A 16,050-nucleotide genomic window follows, 5' to 3' on the forward strand; every position below is an offset into this window, starting at 1 on the left:
TTAAGGAGACCTGAAGACACATCACCAAACCAACAAACTTAATTTCTGAAGTGAATTGTCCAAGTCAAATTTGCGTTGTAAATGGTTGTTATACTTGAGTTCTCCAAATCATGATGACAAGTGTGTTTGCACGTTGGAAAGACGAAGCTTCTGACTTCACAATTGAAAAAGAAACGTGCAATGGTGTGTGCTGAATGCTAGTATAAAGATACTTAGTTACCCCAACAGAATCTGAGGGGAAAAAAGTGTATTCTGAATTATACTGGTTCTATGGCAGTGATGCTTACTGGGGAAAAAAAATCCAACAAACCAAACAACCCACCCAACGCATCCTGTGAAACTGATTCTCTGGTTTAAAAACCTTAAGATGATGATGGAGAATTAGATAATAGTGCCAATTATAAAATGAGGACACTGTGGGATGCATAATTACAGGACTGTTTACTGACTGAAAGAGGAGCACTTTTTCATACATAGCTTCTCTGCTGAGGGTCCAGAGGAAGGAAGATGAGCTGAGGATGGAACATGTAAAACACTTACTAACAGAAACACTGCTTTTAATTCCAGAGACTTTGTGAAAAGTGCCTGGGCTGACATTGAACGGTTTAAAGAGCAAAAGAATCACGATTTGAAGGAGGCGCTTATAAGCTATGCTGTTATGCAGATTAGCATGTGCAAAAAGGTACGTTTAGCTTGTGAAAGGCCAGGCTAGTTTATTTATCATATCAACAGGGGATCAGATGCAAACTTGCAATAACTAGGAACATTGCAGTCACAGAGGGTTGGAAGTCACTAGCGTAAAACCTCCCACATATTCCGTCCTACTCTAACTCAGTAACTTGTTAATGTTGAGACATATATATATAAAAAACAGGCAGTGTGGTCCAATTCCAGTGTGGCCTCTGCCTTATTTTTGTGTGAAGTTCTGTGGGACTTTTTTGTAGAGTCTTCTGTGGAAGAAAGTCTGTTGATGAGGTTTGTGAACAAAGTATATTTCCACCTACTGATTTTCAACTTTTTTTTAAAGGGAATTCAAGTTTGGACAAATGCAAAGGAATGCTTCAGCAAGATGTGATTATCTGGGAATGAATTCCTCCTCCAAGTGCCAGAGAACGGAAGCACAAATGTATAACACCAATGTTAAGTTGCTACATGACTTACATAAAATCATGAAATAAATGAGTTGAGTGAGTAGTTTTTCTTTCTGCTGATTGTAATTGTTAATAAAGGACAAAAAGGACATGTTGTTAAATGTTTAGCCCTGACTGCCACTTCTGTGGCATGTTTTATATGTGGTAGCAAATAATTCAGGGGTAAAAGAGTTACTGAAAACTACAGCTCTGTATTGGGGCAAAGGTATAGGGAAAGTTATCCCAGAAAGTATTAACTGAACTGTTCTGAGACTTGTGAAACACCATGCTCTGTGATGTGTAGATCACTTCCAGATGCCCTTCTTTTCAGCCCTTGCTGTTTAGAATTTTTAATGCTCAAGGGTTCTTTGGTGTTTTATAATGGGACACACAGTTGTGTTCTTGAGGTCTATGCCATAAGAGGACAAAAAATGAAATATTGTAACGCCTAGGGTTCACATTTAAATGCCTTTGCATGTCCATAGAGAAATGTGCTTTTCCAGAGTTCAGGTTAAGCAGTCTCAAGCTCCTGAGATGTTTGAAACTCTCTACAGTAGAGGTGTTGTACAATGATTTGATTTGATACGATGTTCTGCATTTACCGGTTCCCACTTAAGTTTTGATACAGGCATTGGTTTCTTATCAAACTTCTTCCTGCAAGTAAAGGAGACTGGTGATCCAGCTGAGCAGCAAAACCAAAGTCAAAGCTGGTAAGAAGCAGATGCAACTTCTCTTTGGTTTTTTGGAACGTGTTTACACTAGATGTGAATCTGGCCTGTGGTACCTCTTCTTGTAACTGAAGCAGTTTGGTTCTTAAAAGAATACTTGGTGCAACTTCTGTAGTACTTAAGAGCAGTGATGTGCAGAATCCACGATGAACCAAGGTGTCTGTCTGGCTCGTGTAATGATGTTTCGGTGTGTGTGTGTGTGTATATATATACACCAGTATAACATGATTTACAGTTACAGGTACTTGCATTAAATGTTTCCAATTGCGAAAAACACTTACCACTGTCTAATATTGGGCTTTCTCTACATACTTAAAGTTCCTGAAGTCTTGTGGAATTTGTCAGGCTTGATTGCTAGTCCTAAAAGAAGCTTTGTAATATTCTGTTGAAAAATGTATTTAATTATTCTGGATTATAACATTACTCAGACTTTAATTTTTTTTTCCTTTTTTACGAGATATTCCAGGAAGTCCTTAAATGTTCTTTTGATAAAGTATCTAAATGTAGTTACTGATCTGTCCAATGTTACTTTTGTCTCTGCAGCATTTCTTTTCTATAAAACCGTTGTAAAGAATTTGTAAGCCTGGTGTACACTACAGCTTAAAACTCTGAAGTAAAATGCTAGTCACTCTGGTAACCTGTGCTGGCTTTTTCAAAGCATAGGACAGTGACACTTCTGGCTGAGAGATGATGTCGGGCAGAAAGAGGTGTCTCCATTTAACATTTACAAGGAGAAGTAGTGTTCCATTCAGAGGTTGCAGTATCCGGTTCTGATACAGGCTGAAGGACTCTTACATTCCAAACCAAGAAGTTGCACACTTGATGTATTCAGTAAACCTTCTAAAGGAGTGGTGCCTTAATACAATACCATGAGGCGCTCAGAGTAGGTATTTTTCATGCACTTTGATTTTTGGTAGATCTTTCTGGTGCCTCTTTCCACATTTCACTTGCTGTACAGCTTATTAAATGTATCAGTATGCCTTTTTTTTCCTTGCTAGTTGTACTAAATTTAAGAAGGGAACAAAACTGTTCTTGTAAGTTTTGTGCCAAATAAGCTAAATAAAATTGCTCTTTGATATTTTTGTTATGTTGTTTTTTGTAGAAATGGTGTCTTCCCAATTCTGAAAACTGCTGGTCAATTTCTTGAAATGGGTTCTTGTCCATCTTAGTTCTCAAAAGGCCTTAAACTTGAGTTTAAAATTTAAGTAGTAAATTGTGCACAACTACCTTATTTGCCTTTTAGGTGAAGAATGTAGTGATTAGACCAAAACTAGATACTTGTTACGAGTCAGCTTTGATCCCTGCTTTGATTTTGCCCAGACAGAACTGGCTGTCTGAATTCCGTGTGTGTCTTCAGCTAGGTGAGAGAAGATCATTTGAAAAGGGTTTGTGTTGTTTGACAGAAATTGGGTGAAAGGTGAGTTAAGGATAATTTGCAATAACTTTACTTCTGCTGTTTTCAGAAAAGCATTGCATGAGGTCTGTGTACTTGTGGATCCGAGCAAACAGTCAAGGCTTCTACCCCTCTTTCAGCTTTTTAACTTTTTAAGGGGTTAATGGCTGTTCCCATGTGGTTAGAGTCCACATGACAAATGCACACTTGTGGAGTGTGCATCTTTCCAGTTACAGTGCAGATTTAACTTCCATAACTTGATCTGCTTTGCCTTGATGAGATTCCTTCAATTATCCAATAACCATCAAAAATTTGTGGAAGGCCTTGAGAATAATAGCAGGTAGGTAGACCATTTTAATTTAATCTCGACAAAATGGTTGTATGTGAAAGAGTTTACCTACATGGATCATCTAATTTGCTGATGGAGCTGTTGCTTCTGTCCCAGGAAGCGGTGCTGGGTGGATTATCACTGCTCATGCTATCCCTGACCTTCCCCATTACTAGCAGGACCTTGACTAGTCAGTATGTTTTAGTTGCTACTGTTGTCTGCTCCTGAAATGTAGATAGGGTGAGGGAGCCAGCTGAAATGGGAAAAGTATTTTTATGAACTCTACTTATTTAATTTTTTTTTTAAAATGTATTCTTTCAGTACCTGGTGTGTCAGCCAAAGCAGAGTTAACCTAGCAGCTGTGTGCAGGGACTACCTTGGCAAGCGCAGAGCAAATCAGAAGCTCAAGCCCACACTGAGGAGCTCGCCTGGTGCAGGTGAGCCAGAGGGAAGTGGCGGCTGTGGGCGAACCTGTGTCAGAGCCAGCGGGCCAAGGCCCAGGTCCCAGCATGGCTGGCTGGGCTGTGAGCACTGCATCCTGGGAGGGACCGTGTTTCCCTGTGTGGCTCTGCCTGCCACCGGAATTCTTTTGTGCACTTCAGTTAAAGAAACGAGGAACGCTTTCTAATGTCCCCTAAAGGATTACAGGGAAGGAGGTTGTCCGAATTCCCCACACGTGTCACGCAGTGGCACAGCAGGGCTCTAACTCATGTTTCCGTGTGCGCCCCCGTTTTGCACATCCCTGGTGCCTCTTGTCTTGTAGTTGCTCCTAGGACTCTGTGGGGAGGCATGATCTGTGTAGTGAAGGTTCTAGTACAGGGCTGCCATAGAAATAACATGAACAAAGGAACCAGGTGGAATGAGAGCAAGTAAAATGGGAGCACAGGCTTTGGTGCCAAATCCAAGTATAGAATACTCGCGTATCATCAGCAAAAGCAGTCGCCTTTGTAAGCAGTCACTTTCCTGCTGCCACAGAATTAATATCTGCTCTAAACCCTGGAGTTTGAGTGCTCCTGCCTGGAGGGTTCCCTCCCGCTTCCCCAGCAGAGTGGGGGTTTCTCAGGGCGGGGGTGGCTCGTAGAGGATGCGCATTCATGATCCAGCCCCTGTAGAGACCTCGGCACTGCAGGAGACTAGATTTTGTGAGCTGCGTCCCTCTAGCGGGTGGCCACCGGGGAGGGCAGGATGCTCGCTGCAGCGGTGATGGCCTGAGAAATGTCTCAATGGCAGAAGCTTCATTGTCCTGCCAGCTAAAAGAGGGAGGTTTTATGTATGTCCCCTCCACAGTAGGACTGCGGCAACTACCCCCTTCTGCCTTGGGCCATCTGGAGAGCCTCGAGTTCCTGCGTAAGCAAAGGATTGTGACCCATTGGCTGCTGTTTTCTGCTGCTTCTTGGTGTGATAGTGTTATCAAAAGGATTTTGCGGTTGTGACTTCTGTACAGTCAAATGCAGAGGAGAAACCTTTTTTTGCTGCCTTTTTAGTTGCTTTTGCATGGCTTACATAAACTGCCCTTCCCAATGCTGTATTTTCTTTCAAAAAAAAAAAAAAATCTTTTTTCTTTGACTGGTCATAGAAGGTATCTAAAACACAAAACAAAGCCAAATTGGGAAGTATCTTGTGTGGATTTGGAGGAAAACAACTCCAGACAGTGAAAGTGCGGAGTGTTTGGAAGTAAGGGGAGATGGCACCATGCTGGGAGAGGCAAGAAGGGTTAAGCTGTATGCACTTGAGGGGAGACAGGGTTTTGAGGAGATGCACAAGAGGGTGAGGAGGTAAGGAGGAGAGAAGAGAAGGTGAACAGGCAAGAGGGAGAGCAGGGATGGGGTGGGTGGAGGAAGTGGAGAGAACAGACGGAAAGCTTCTGTACCTGCGGGCTGTGCTGTGCAGAAGGGGAAAGCAGCACTGCGTTGGCCTTGTTTTGGAGGGAGAAAAAGAGTGAGGGAGGTGGAAACAGGAGATAAGGAAATTTCAAGAGGTGTCAAAGGCACAACTAGGTAATACTGATGATATGATCATATAATAATAATGATCATATCTAGGTCTGAATGAAACTTGTGGTGGTGACTGAGGTCTTAAAGCTGAGTGATAATGGTGTGACATTTCTCTTGAGCTCAGGAGAGACTTAATTTTGTCTAATATTTTGTATCTATTTTTAATATGATCGCTTTAAATTTTCTGAGTAAATAAAATAGGAGAAGAAGCTTCAGTCTTCAAAAACCCAGCATAAACCTCGTGGGCACCCTGATGCTACAAACACCAGCATGGTCAGCCCTGTGATCTGGGGGCCTGCTGGCTGATGCAGCTCTAAAACAGGCTGCCCCACATACCACAAACATTCCAGGGACTACGATTAATAAATAGCTGCTTCATCTGCAGTGAACATTTTCTGTTATCTGTATATATCGTGGCATATAACAACACCAATTACATTCTCTTCAGAAAGTAGCTGTAAGTGGCCACAGAAGATGAAAAGCAACTTTGTGGTGAGCCTCCCCAGGATGCTAAGGTGGAAAATGATGTAGTCGAAGGGAAAACACAACCCCGACCGCCCTCTTGTGGGTCTCCAGCTTGGGCTCGCAGGGGCCGAAATAAAACTCTGCGGCAGGAGGGAGGCAAATGCCACCTACTCCCCTCCTGCCGCTCAGAGGTGCGGGGGCCATCGCAATAAATACAAAGGGATGGTTACACTGGAACAGATTTCCATGCAGGATTTAGTGATGAATTCATGATTTGCTGTAGGTTGCTATTAATAATACTGTGTATTACACTGTGATTTGCAGGTTCCTCAGGTGCCTTTCACACCAGGCAAATGCTGCCATGAGTTGGACTTAAAACACAGATTTCTGAGCTAGCAGTAATTTTTTTTTTTTTTTTAATAACTGCTTGGAAGTGGTGCTGGCTGCATGGTCAGGAGGAATGACCTGTGACCATTTGTGTAAGCTGCACTCTTGTATAAGAGATGGAAAAGTAGGCCTTGCCCAGTGCTGCTTTGAATTAGCTTTTCCTGAAGTGTGTGCTCTCTGATCCCAGCTTTAAACCTCTCTGGTGACAGGCCAGATCCTCATGATGGTTGTTCCAGGGGTTAAAAGCATAGACTTTATTTCCAGTCTCATTTGTCTGCTTCATCTTCCAAGCGAAGTGTTGGTCTGCTCCTGCCTGCTGACCTCCAATGGCCCTGCAGACGCTGGATGCTCAGGGGGCAGCGGGGAAGAGCCGTGGGCTCCTTGTGCTGCAGTGAGATCCCTCCTGGGCCACGCAGCAGACCCGTACATCCCTCTCATCCTGTGTTTGCCAAACTAGAGTAGGCGTTGCAATACCCACAGCAGTGTTCCCGTTCCTGTGTGACATTCTGACATTCCCTGCTCTCCCGCATGGATCATGTCAGTCTCTGAGGCCATCACTGCTCCTCTCAAGCCATGTCTGGTGCTCCCACTGTCTTTCAGAGTGGTTCTTCTCCCAGCCTGACCATGCTGGGGCTGCATGGAGCTGTGCTGGGGCTGGCCCATTTGCTTCCATCAGGTGACTCTCATCACTGCTTCCCAGCAGTGCAGCCTCCTCTTCTTCCAGCGGCTCCTTAATGTTTTCATCTCCATCACCCATGGTCTCAGTAATGCTCTTACTGCCCTGGCTGTTAGTTAAGACACTAACCAGCACAGAGCCAATGAGAGATTCCAGCAGGACCCCACTACCCCAAAGAGTTCCCGTTTCCTGATGCCTTTGGCCAGATTTTAATTTATTTTAAGGAACACAAGGCTGGGTCTCTGCTTCCTTATTCAGAGGACCAACCTGAGCTGACTGAGGAAAGCTATGGTATGGTGGATTGCTGCAGTTACACTATTGCTTTATCCAGGAAACCATAATCTATTAAAATGAGAACCAATTTGACAAGATCTGTTTTCTGTGAATGTGTTGATTGGCACTAATCTCTTTTAACTCTATATCAGCTATTCCATTCCCAGGGAATACTTTCAGACTGACAGGCCTATAATAATTCAATCTCTCTAACTATGTATTTTTATAAACAGGCAAAATATTAGCCACCTTCCAGCCTTATGGAATTTCTCCTGCAATTCAAGACTTGTTGAAAATCTGTGTCTATGGTTCAGAGATCTCTTATGCTGGTACTGCTATAAGCTTGAGAGGAAGCTATATGGATCTGCAGATATAGGCATTAATTTAAGAAGCTGTACCCTGGGTGTGACTCCGGAGAAATTATCTCCTCGTGATGGAGCTAACGCACAGCTATGGTTGATGAAGAGTGCATTCAGAGTATGAATCGGTTTTAGCATCCTCCCAAATGAAGTGAAAAGCATATCCTTATGTAGTTTAACATGTTACTACATTATAATATGCTGTTGACAAAGTTTGACCAAACTCTCTGACATCTAGGAACTGAAATGCTGAATTAACCTTCAAACCGTGTAAAGTGTCAGGAATACTTACTGGTGGAGGGGGTTCATTTGTGAACCAGGAGACATCATTTGGTCTGGGAAGCCAAACTACTAGAGGACATGAGGAATCCTTCCTTCAAAATCGAAAATCCTTCCCAGTGCTAAATCTTCCCTAAGTACATCTTGCTTCCTTATAGATAATTGATCTTTCCTAACCTCTAACTTCTTTTTATGGTTGGCTTTACCATTCTTCCCCTCTCCATAATATTTTACCTGTTTCTATTTCTCCTCTAAGCCAGGACAGGGATTTGAACACATGTTGCCTTTTTCCAATTTCAGGGTGCTTACTTAAAATATTTGGAAATAATTGCTGGCGATCATTCACTTTCTGTTCAAATTTCTTCTCCTTGCTGATGTAGTTGCTGCTATTTTTAGCTTTAAAATGCTAAATACATAGTGCTTAGCTGTGTCTTTTTTCTGTTTCCTTCCAACAAATATAATGATTGCAATTACAAGGCAATTTAGTGGTTGCTCGGTTTCATGTTACTTTTACATTTGAAAACACTTCCTTTTTCTCTCTCATGTTGATGTCCACTATGGAGCTTCCTGTGCTGGAGTTAAATGAAAGCTATGGGAAGCCAGGGAGGAGGGCTGTATTGCCAGCAGATGTGTGAGTGGCAGGACAGATGCCTTGGTGGTTCTAGGACAACTTTTGACTCAGGTGAAGTTTCCCTTTTGTCCCTATGCCCCCTTACCAGAGTGGGATGGCTTTTGTACTGCAGTACTGGAGATCCCGAGCAAACACGCAGCGATCAGGGAGCTGGGTCTAACAGAGATGCTCCCAGAGGGTCATGGGGCATCAGGTTCCTGTTTTGGGGGTGATGGCAGGATTTGTCTGGTCTCATGAGAGCAGAGGGTAGTGAGCTGCTGTAGGAGCCTGCCTTCAGGAGCTGATAACCTCTGCCTTGCAAGATCCCGTTTTGAGTAGGCAGATAAGGATATAGAGGGGAAATTAGCTATTAATAGGAGTAGGGTTGGAGATAAGCACAGGGAAAGGAACCACAGAGCTCTGCAAGCCTAGCTGGAGGCTTGGGTAAGGTTGGGTTTGGCAAACACAGGCTCAGCTGGTGGAAGAGTTTGTTTGTAAGTTTGGTTTCCACATGAACCTGCTGTGGTTAGGAGACAGCCCTGCTCGGGAGCTGAGTTGGGATTACTTTTTCCATCTGTGTAGCAACATGTGGGATGCAAGAACCCTGACCCTGAGCAAGAGAGCTGGGAGTTGGCACCTCAGGTTAAAGTGGCCTGTGTGGGGTGAGAAGGCACATTTTGGTGTCCTGGGCAGACTGAGCTGCCTGAGCTGGTAGACACAGTTGTTGGCTCAAAAGTGGTTCCTACCGTCTGTGCCAGAGGGTGCGTGCCCCTTCCCTTCCTCTTTTGCCACCCACTGCCACTTTCTGCCTCCCATTGGTGTTAATGCTTTGGTATGTGAATCCTTCCACCGGGTGTTGGTAACCTGTTTGTGCCAAGTTTGTGCCTGCAAATGTGTTGTAACTGTTGATTTTATGTGTTACCCACTCTGTGGCACTGCTGTGCAGGCAACTGGCCCATTTCCTTCATCGCTTTTGTTCTGAATTTCCTGGTTCAATGGTGTTCCCCTTCATCCTCCCTTCATGCTAGTTCAATCTCTTTCTAGTTGTTTAGTCTGCCTGAGCCTGCTGCTCAGAAAATTGGGGTGGCTTCTACTGATAAGGTGGCCTCCCCTCCCACTGGAAGAATGTGCCACAAAACCTCCATCTCTCACTTTACAGTGTGATTGCACCTCTGATTTCTTTCTGTTCTTCCTATCCATTGATTAAGGATGGGAAGGGTCTCAAGAAATGTTGCTGAGATATCTGCTTCTTCATGTTGTGCAGAGTCCTCTAAAGTCCTCACCAACACGCCCAGTCTCCTGGGATGTGCGCTGGCATGGATGGCAACTGCTTCTTTACAGGTGGCTCCATAACCAGCTGTCCCTGGAAATTTAAGCTTAATTACATTTTATGTATTGGTTCTAGAGAGGCAGGAACTGTGTTCCTTGAAGGATGTTCTTCTGTTATCCAGAAAGAAGTGGGTTTTTGCAGTGATTGAAGAGCTCTCTAGGCAGCACGGATTGCCTTTCAGGCTGGGTTGAGCAGCCATGTTCAGCAGTGCTTCTCCTCTCACCTTTTGTCTTTCTGCCATTCTCTCTTCTGTCTTCAGCCAACAGTGCTTTGTCCTTTTGTCTCATGTTTAAGAACTGCAGAGACTCCTGTGTAGCTTTGATATGACCATGTCCCTAGCAGACACTTTTCTTTTTTCCTGTCTTCCTTACAGAATGAGTAGCCCAAGTCCTCCCCAACTTGGTTGTCCAGGAGTTCTCCAGCTGCTGTGTCAACGTTTGCCTTCCAAACCACTGATTTTCTTGTAGCGTGGTGACCAGCATTCACTTCTCAGGAACCACTGCTGCTGCAGGTTGGACATGTGGCACACTGCAGTAGGTCAGAGGTGTGCTTTCCTGACTGGCTGTAAGTGTCTCATGTTCTGTTTATGTCTCAGCAGCTGTCCCGAAACAAGTGACATTTCTGAATCCAACGAATAGAAAAGCAAACTGTTATGTGGCTGTACGGGTACTTCTAAATCCAGTTATCAGATTGCCATAATCTGGGGAAAGAAAGGAAAATAAATCATGAACCATGAAACTGCCTCTTCTTGCTGACTGATCTTACCATTGCTGCTAGTCCCTTGGGTCAACATACACTAAAGATATTCCTTCACCTCCAAATGTTTGAAGAGGCTAATATTTGGAAGGACAAGCTGCTCTGTCAAGTGTAAAGGTGCAGTCTGACTCACATGTCGCAGAAGATGGGATCTGGAGTTATTTCTGTGTAGCATCCCTGGGTGTGAGAGGGAGTTGATTATGTCCCAAGGTAGGTGTTTAAGGCAGGTGGAAGGAATTGGTCCCTGGAGATCTCTGTCTGCCTTGACTGCACAGGGAGTTGCAGAGAGATAATTAGATTTCAGATGTAGTCTACCCTAAATAAGGAACAGAAGCTGTAGTGGATTGCTGTGCGTTTGCTTTTGAAGATTTTGGCCTCTCTTTGTAAAAATTAGAAACTGGGAATTCTACAGAGCTTTCTTGCATTTGGTCCAGAAACACTAGCTTTGCTGTTCTCTAGGAGAGGGAACCCCTGTTTTACAGATGTTTCTTTCTCTCTTGCTCAAAAATTAAAAAAGTAAATAAATTTGCAGGTTAGTGTGCGTCTGGTGCCTGGGCTGATGTACTTGAAGCACAGGACTCTAATCCCAGAGGAACCAGACGCTGGCTGGAGAGCTGGTTGCTGCTGCTGGATAGGTGTTTTGCCTAGTGGGACGGCTGCAGGCTGGCAGAGAAGAGTTAACTGCCGGTATCTAGCTTTGGTGTGCTCAGAGCAGCCACTAATCTGCAGATGAATGTGTTCCAACAGGAAAAATAAATCTTGTCTGTACCTGTGCTTGTTTGCTCCCGCTGGAGCCAAATTGCAGCACTGCCTGTCAGCCTGGCCCAGGCCGGCTCACGGGCTCCCGGCACCGGCAGCGCTGGATGAGTTTCTTGCCTGGCTCCAAGTCAAAGTCACTCCTTGGGTCGGAGCAGCTTGTGCAAGCAGAGTGCAGCTGGGGAGGTCAGTGAGTGCGTGTGAAGGCACCAGGATAAAGCAACAGCCCATATGCAGTTTTGCAACGTGATCTCTCTGCTGGCGCCCTGGTCGGTGCTCACTTACCTGCCCCATCGTGTCCACCGCGCTGTTTGCTAATCGCTGCTCTCCAGCTGTCCTTGCAAACATTTAATTCGTGTCATCGTTTGTTTGTCTCCCACGTGTCTGCAACCATGTTTGTGAATTCTCTCAAATCTCAGCGTTTTAGCACAAACATTGCTGCCACCATCACGCACCCATGCTGCTCCCGTGGGTCAGCCCCCTGCACGGCTTTGGTGATGATGCACATGGCGCGGCGAGAGAGCGCGCGAAGCAAACCCACGCTGCGTGCTGTGTTCAAACAAGTGCCTTTTGATCCAGCAGGCTTCAGCAGAGAAATCCAAAACTAGACTAAACAAAGCCAAAAAAAAAAAAAAAAACAAAACGATTTAAGGCATGCTTTTCACAAGGTGAATGCCTGTTTCTGTGCTGCTTCTTCTTTGGCTTTCTTAGCTAGTGCTTAGCTTTTCTCTGAAAATCAGACTACTTGTCATGAATTTTGGGAATTAAAATAAATCTGGAGACCTCTGCCTGCTGCACATTGCTGTTATGGGATAAGCATTTGCAAATGGCTGTTCCATTGCACTTAGTGTGGTGGGGAACGCAGGTGAGGAGCAGCCACCTCTGCCACTTGCCAGCACTCACAGGGAAGTGATGCTTGCGAGACAGACTGGTTTGTGAAAGAAATGTAAAACAACAACAACCCACTACCCCTCCCCACGCTGCCCCCCCCTCCCCCCAAGTTAAAAAAAATATTCATCTAATCCCCAAGAATAGCCATCTAATACGCACTCACTGTTGGCCTTGCCTTGCAAGCTGATTATTGTCTTTGCTATAGCCATAAAACCGAAACCCTTCAGCTCAAGTTTTTCCTACTGGACAGTGTCTGTGAGAGACACCATTTCCATTTCTGGGCCCAGAAAGTTAAAATGAGAGAAATAACTTCTTTGCTTATGGCTAACCTGTCAGAGGAGAGGCAGGTCTTGGCCATCACACTTCCACCCCCATCCAAACTTCCTCAACATTTGGAGCAGACAGATTTGAGCTTTTCTGTCGTACCTGGCTCCAGATGCAAAGCTTTATTCCAGCTGCTCTGAGAGGTTTTTGGATCTCCTGCTTGGCTGGGGACCATCTCCAACAGGAACTTTGGGAGCAGAGCCTGGACTTGTACCTTCTGTTTATTAAAAAACAAACAAAACGCCCCAGGACAGAGAGTGTGCAGCCAAGGTGCTCCTCTCTCCTGCAGCCCTCTTACATGCTGACTTCTTCCAGCCTAGCGGGAGATGCTTCTTCCCCTCTTCTTCTTACATAATGTCAACTACAGTCAAGCCCTCATTTTCTTTGGTTTTGTATTTTTTTTTCCCTCCACTTATTTGCTAATTTATCTCCTTGTTCCTTATGATGTGCTCTTTTCCTCATCCTTATTATTTCTGCCATTTTTTCAGAGCAGCTAAGGAGCTAAGCTGCAGGTGAGACTATGCCATCCTGGCCATGGCACTTGTGGTATGGATGCAGCCATAAATCCTGAGATTCAGAAGGATCTTATCTAGCAACAGTCACACAGTTGTGGGTCTGCTCAATGCAAATAATTTGTGATGTATTGCTAGGTTGGGCTGCCAAGATGCAGGTTTAGGGGCAGATGAAACAGAAATTGTTGCAGAAAGATGAGGACATGCTAGTTAGCCACCTCTGTCCTCTACTTTGGTTATCTACAGCACAAAGTAGGAAAAGGAGAGAGATGGATTCAGTTGCCAGCAGTTCACTTAATGAAATGCTGGTGGGGCTATGGCAAAGGCTGTCCCCGTTTTCTAGGGGTCTCTGTGCTCAGGGGTGAGGCACGTGGGCACAAGTGGTTCCAATCGTGGCTGTGCTGCCCATGGAGCTGCACAGCCATGTTGCTGCCATGTGCACCTAGGGCCATGTCTCCTCTGCTCATCCCCTAGCTGGGACACTGGCAGCCTCCACGGTCTTTTGTTCATGTCTGAGTAATTTATGGTTGCAAGCTGGTGCCAATATGAGATGCACTGGGACTCGTTGGCATCCTTAAACACTATTTTAAGAGGAGCTTGGACTTGTGTCCCACTGTACTGTGAACAAAATTGACTTTTTCCCTTGGGGCAAGTCCTTCTCTACAAGTAAAGACTGTCTTCAAAAGTTGGGGTGGCTGCCCCTTGGGCACCTTTCCAATGGGAATGCACTGGAGCATCCTTCGGACCAGGGCGCTGCAAACCTGCCTGTCCCTGATGGGCGGCTGCAGGAGTTACAGGAGAAGGAAGGGGAAATGGAGAAACAAACCACTGGGTGCTGTGGCCACCACAGCCTCTCTGCTGTAGGAAATAAGCTGAAGGCAAGCTCCTTCTTCGTACCATGGTCCCCTAAACTTGCATTTCATAGCAGATTAGTGCCTGGTGCCTGATACTGTGAATCTGGAGGGAAAAACCTGACATAGGATGCTACTTCGGGTCGTGCAATGAAGCATGTGACTAGCTTTCAATTAATGAGATGGCAGGTAAGGTTCTTTGGGCTGAGATCAACTGTATTTTGTTCTCTGTGTGTATTGTCCTGCTCTGCAGCTGCCTGTAACCTTCCTCCCAGCATCTTCCAGCAGTTTAACCAGCTCTCTCCAGCAGCAGATACGGTAATTTCCTAGAGTAAATGTATGACTGATTGGAAAACACGCCAGCTGCCATGGGAGCCTCCTTCCCTGTGAGCATGGTCCAGTGCAACCCATGGCCCCGGGGGCTTCTCCTTCCCCCACCCATCCATTGCTCTCGCTTTGCTTGCCAGGGCTCTCCAGAGCTGCTGGGGAGCGGGGATTGTCACCATCCCTGATGGGAGAACACTGTGCCCGCCTTGGACTGGGGGGCAGCTACTTGATGGATGTAGGACATCTCTAAAAAGGTGCCTGCTAGCTGGCCCCCACTTTGCTCTCCCTCTGTTCCTCTGCTTTTCTTACTGCCTCTTCTTGTTCCCTGCAAAATTACATGTGCTTTGCTCCTCCAGGTACAGCTCCTGGCTGCAGCCTCCTCCTTGTGCTCACTTTCAGAAATCCTTTATTTCCTACCACAATGGGGGTGCTGCAGCTGGTGTGACCCTGTGTCCCTGGTGCTGTGTTTGCTGTACCCTGGCTGTTTGTATTCTTTGGTGATTGTAAAGCCAGCAAATCTTATAAGGAGTCTAGAATAAAACCCAGCTACAAGTGCTTAGTGGTGTGACAACGGGCATGTTCTTATCCCACCTTTCCCAGGGAATAAATCTGGGTCACTGGTAGCTTCTGGTGGGCTGTGATGTGGTCTGAAATGTCCCTGTGGGAGGAAGCAGTTTAAAGAGTGATTTAAGGGCTTTAAGGTGTTGTGGGGGAGGCTGGTGATAGGCAGGACCTGTGGTCATCTGCACAAGGGAGTGCGTGGAGGTTATGGGCAAGTGATGCATTGTAGGGGACTGGTTCCGGTCTGGTGAGACTGCTGGTGACCTGTGGGTGGGGGCACGGCATGACACATAGGGGATGTGGGGCCTGGGCACAGCACAATCAGCAGCGTACAGGGGGTAAGAGCCTCTGTGGTGTTTCGAAGCCTGCTCCAGGGGTACCGCTCCTCAAACAGGGCTTGTGAGCATGTTCCAGGGCTTGGCTGCTGTGTCAGTGGCTCTGGGATCAAATCAGGGCATGTTGTGTAGTTTGAGTATTTTGCGAGCAATTAAACTGCAATTTGTGCCAGCATGACTGCTCTTACTCACAACGTGATGACAATTAAATGAAGTGCAATGTTTAATGACCAGTATCTCATTTTCTAGAAGGCGACTGAGATTTCTTTTTTTGCACTCTGATGAAAATTTCTTTAAACGTAAGATCTACTCAGAGGAAAAGTGAACAATTCATCTAAGACAAATCACAGAAACTTGGTAATTCATTCAGGTGTGTGCTCTGAGTTGCTGCTGTTTTGCTGCTACAGGCTTTACTATAGGCCTGAAAAAACTTCCACCATGCAAAGAAGTGGTTTTTTCTGGACACCAAAGCCATGACCCTCACTAGAAACTATGCAAACACAAAGGGACAGCCTGACCACGCAAGGTGGTGCTTTTACTAGCAGCTGCTGATTGGGGTCAGACACGTCACAGAGGAGGATCGCAGCAGCTTCCTGCTCTCCCTCTGTCCTCCCAGATTCCCTAGCTGCAGTGGGTGATTTGAGGTTCATGTTCCTTCATTTTTTTAATTCAGTTGTAGCTATAAAAAAATAGACATCTTACAGGGAATGGTAAGAGGATGTACAAATTCAGCAACAAGAGACTGAGAACATTATATTCCTGTTGGTGGTTGCATCTTTACGTAC

At 45.4% G+C, this 16,050-nt stretch overlaps 1 protein-coding gene and 1 long non-coding RNA gene across 2 annotated transcripts in view; both read left to right on the forward strand.

The window, feature by feature from the left end:
- The window catches only part of SNX4 (sorting nexin 4), a 36,027-nt gene extending 33,093 nt beyond the window's left edge, over positions 1-2,934 (forward strand). The window contains 2 exon segments of the mRNA XM_074828680.1: positions 568-682; positions 1,028-2,934. Coding sequence (XP_074684781.1) covers positions 568-682; positions 1,028-1,075 — 163 coding nt within the window. The 3' untranslated portion in view covers positions 1,076-2,934.
- A 785-nt stretch (positions 2,935-3,719) lies between these two features.
- LOC141924925 (uncharacterized) lies at positions 3,720-10,693 on the forward strand. Its single transcript, XR_012623704.1, has 2 exons — positions 3,720-4,016; positions 10,326-10,693. It is a non-coding gene; the product is annotated as an uncharacterized LOC141924925 (long non-coding RNA).
- Positions 10,694-16,050: the final 5,357 nt, after the last annotated feature.

Source organism: Strix aluco, chromosome 6, assembly GCF_031877795.1.
Source record: "Strix aluco isolate bStrAlu1 chromosome 6, bStrAlu1.hap1, whole genome shotgun sequence".
Lineage (NCBI taxonomy): Eukaryota > Metazoa > Chordata > Aves > Strigiformes > Strigidae > Strix > Strix aluco.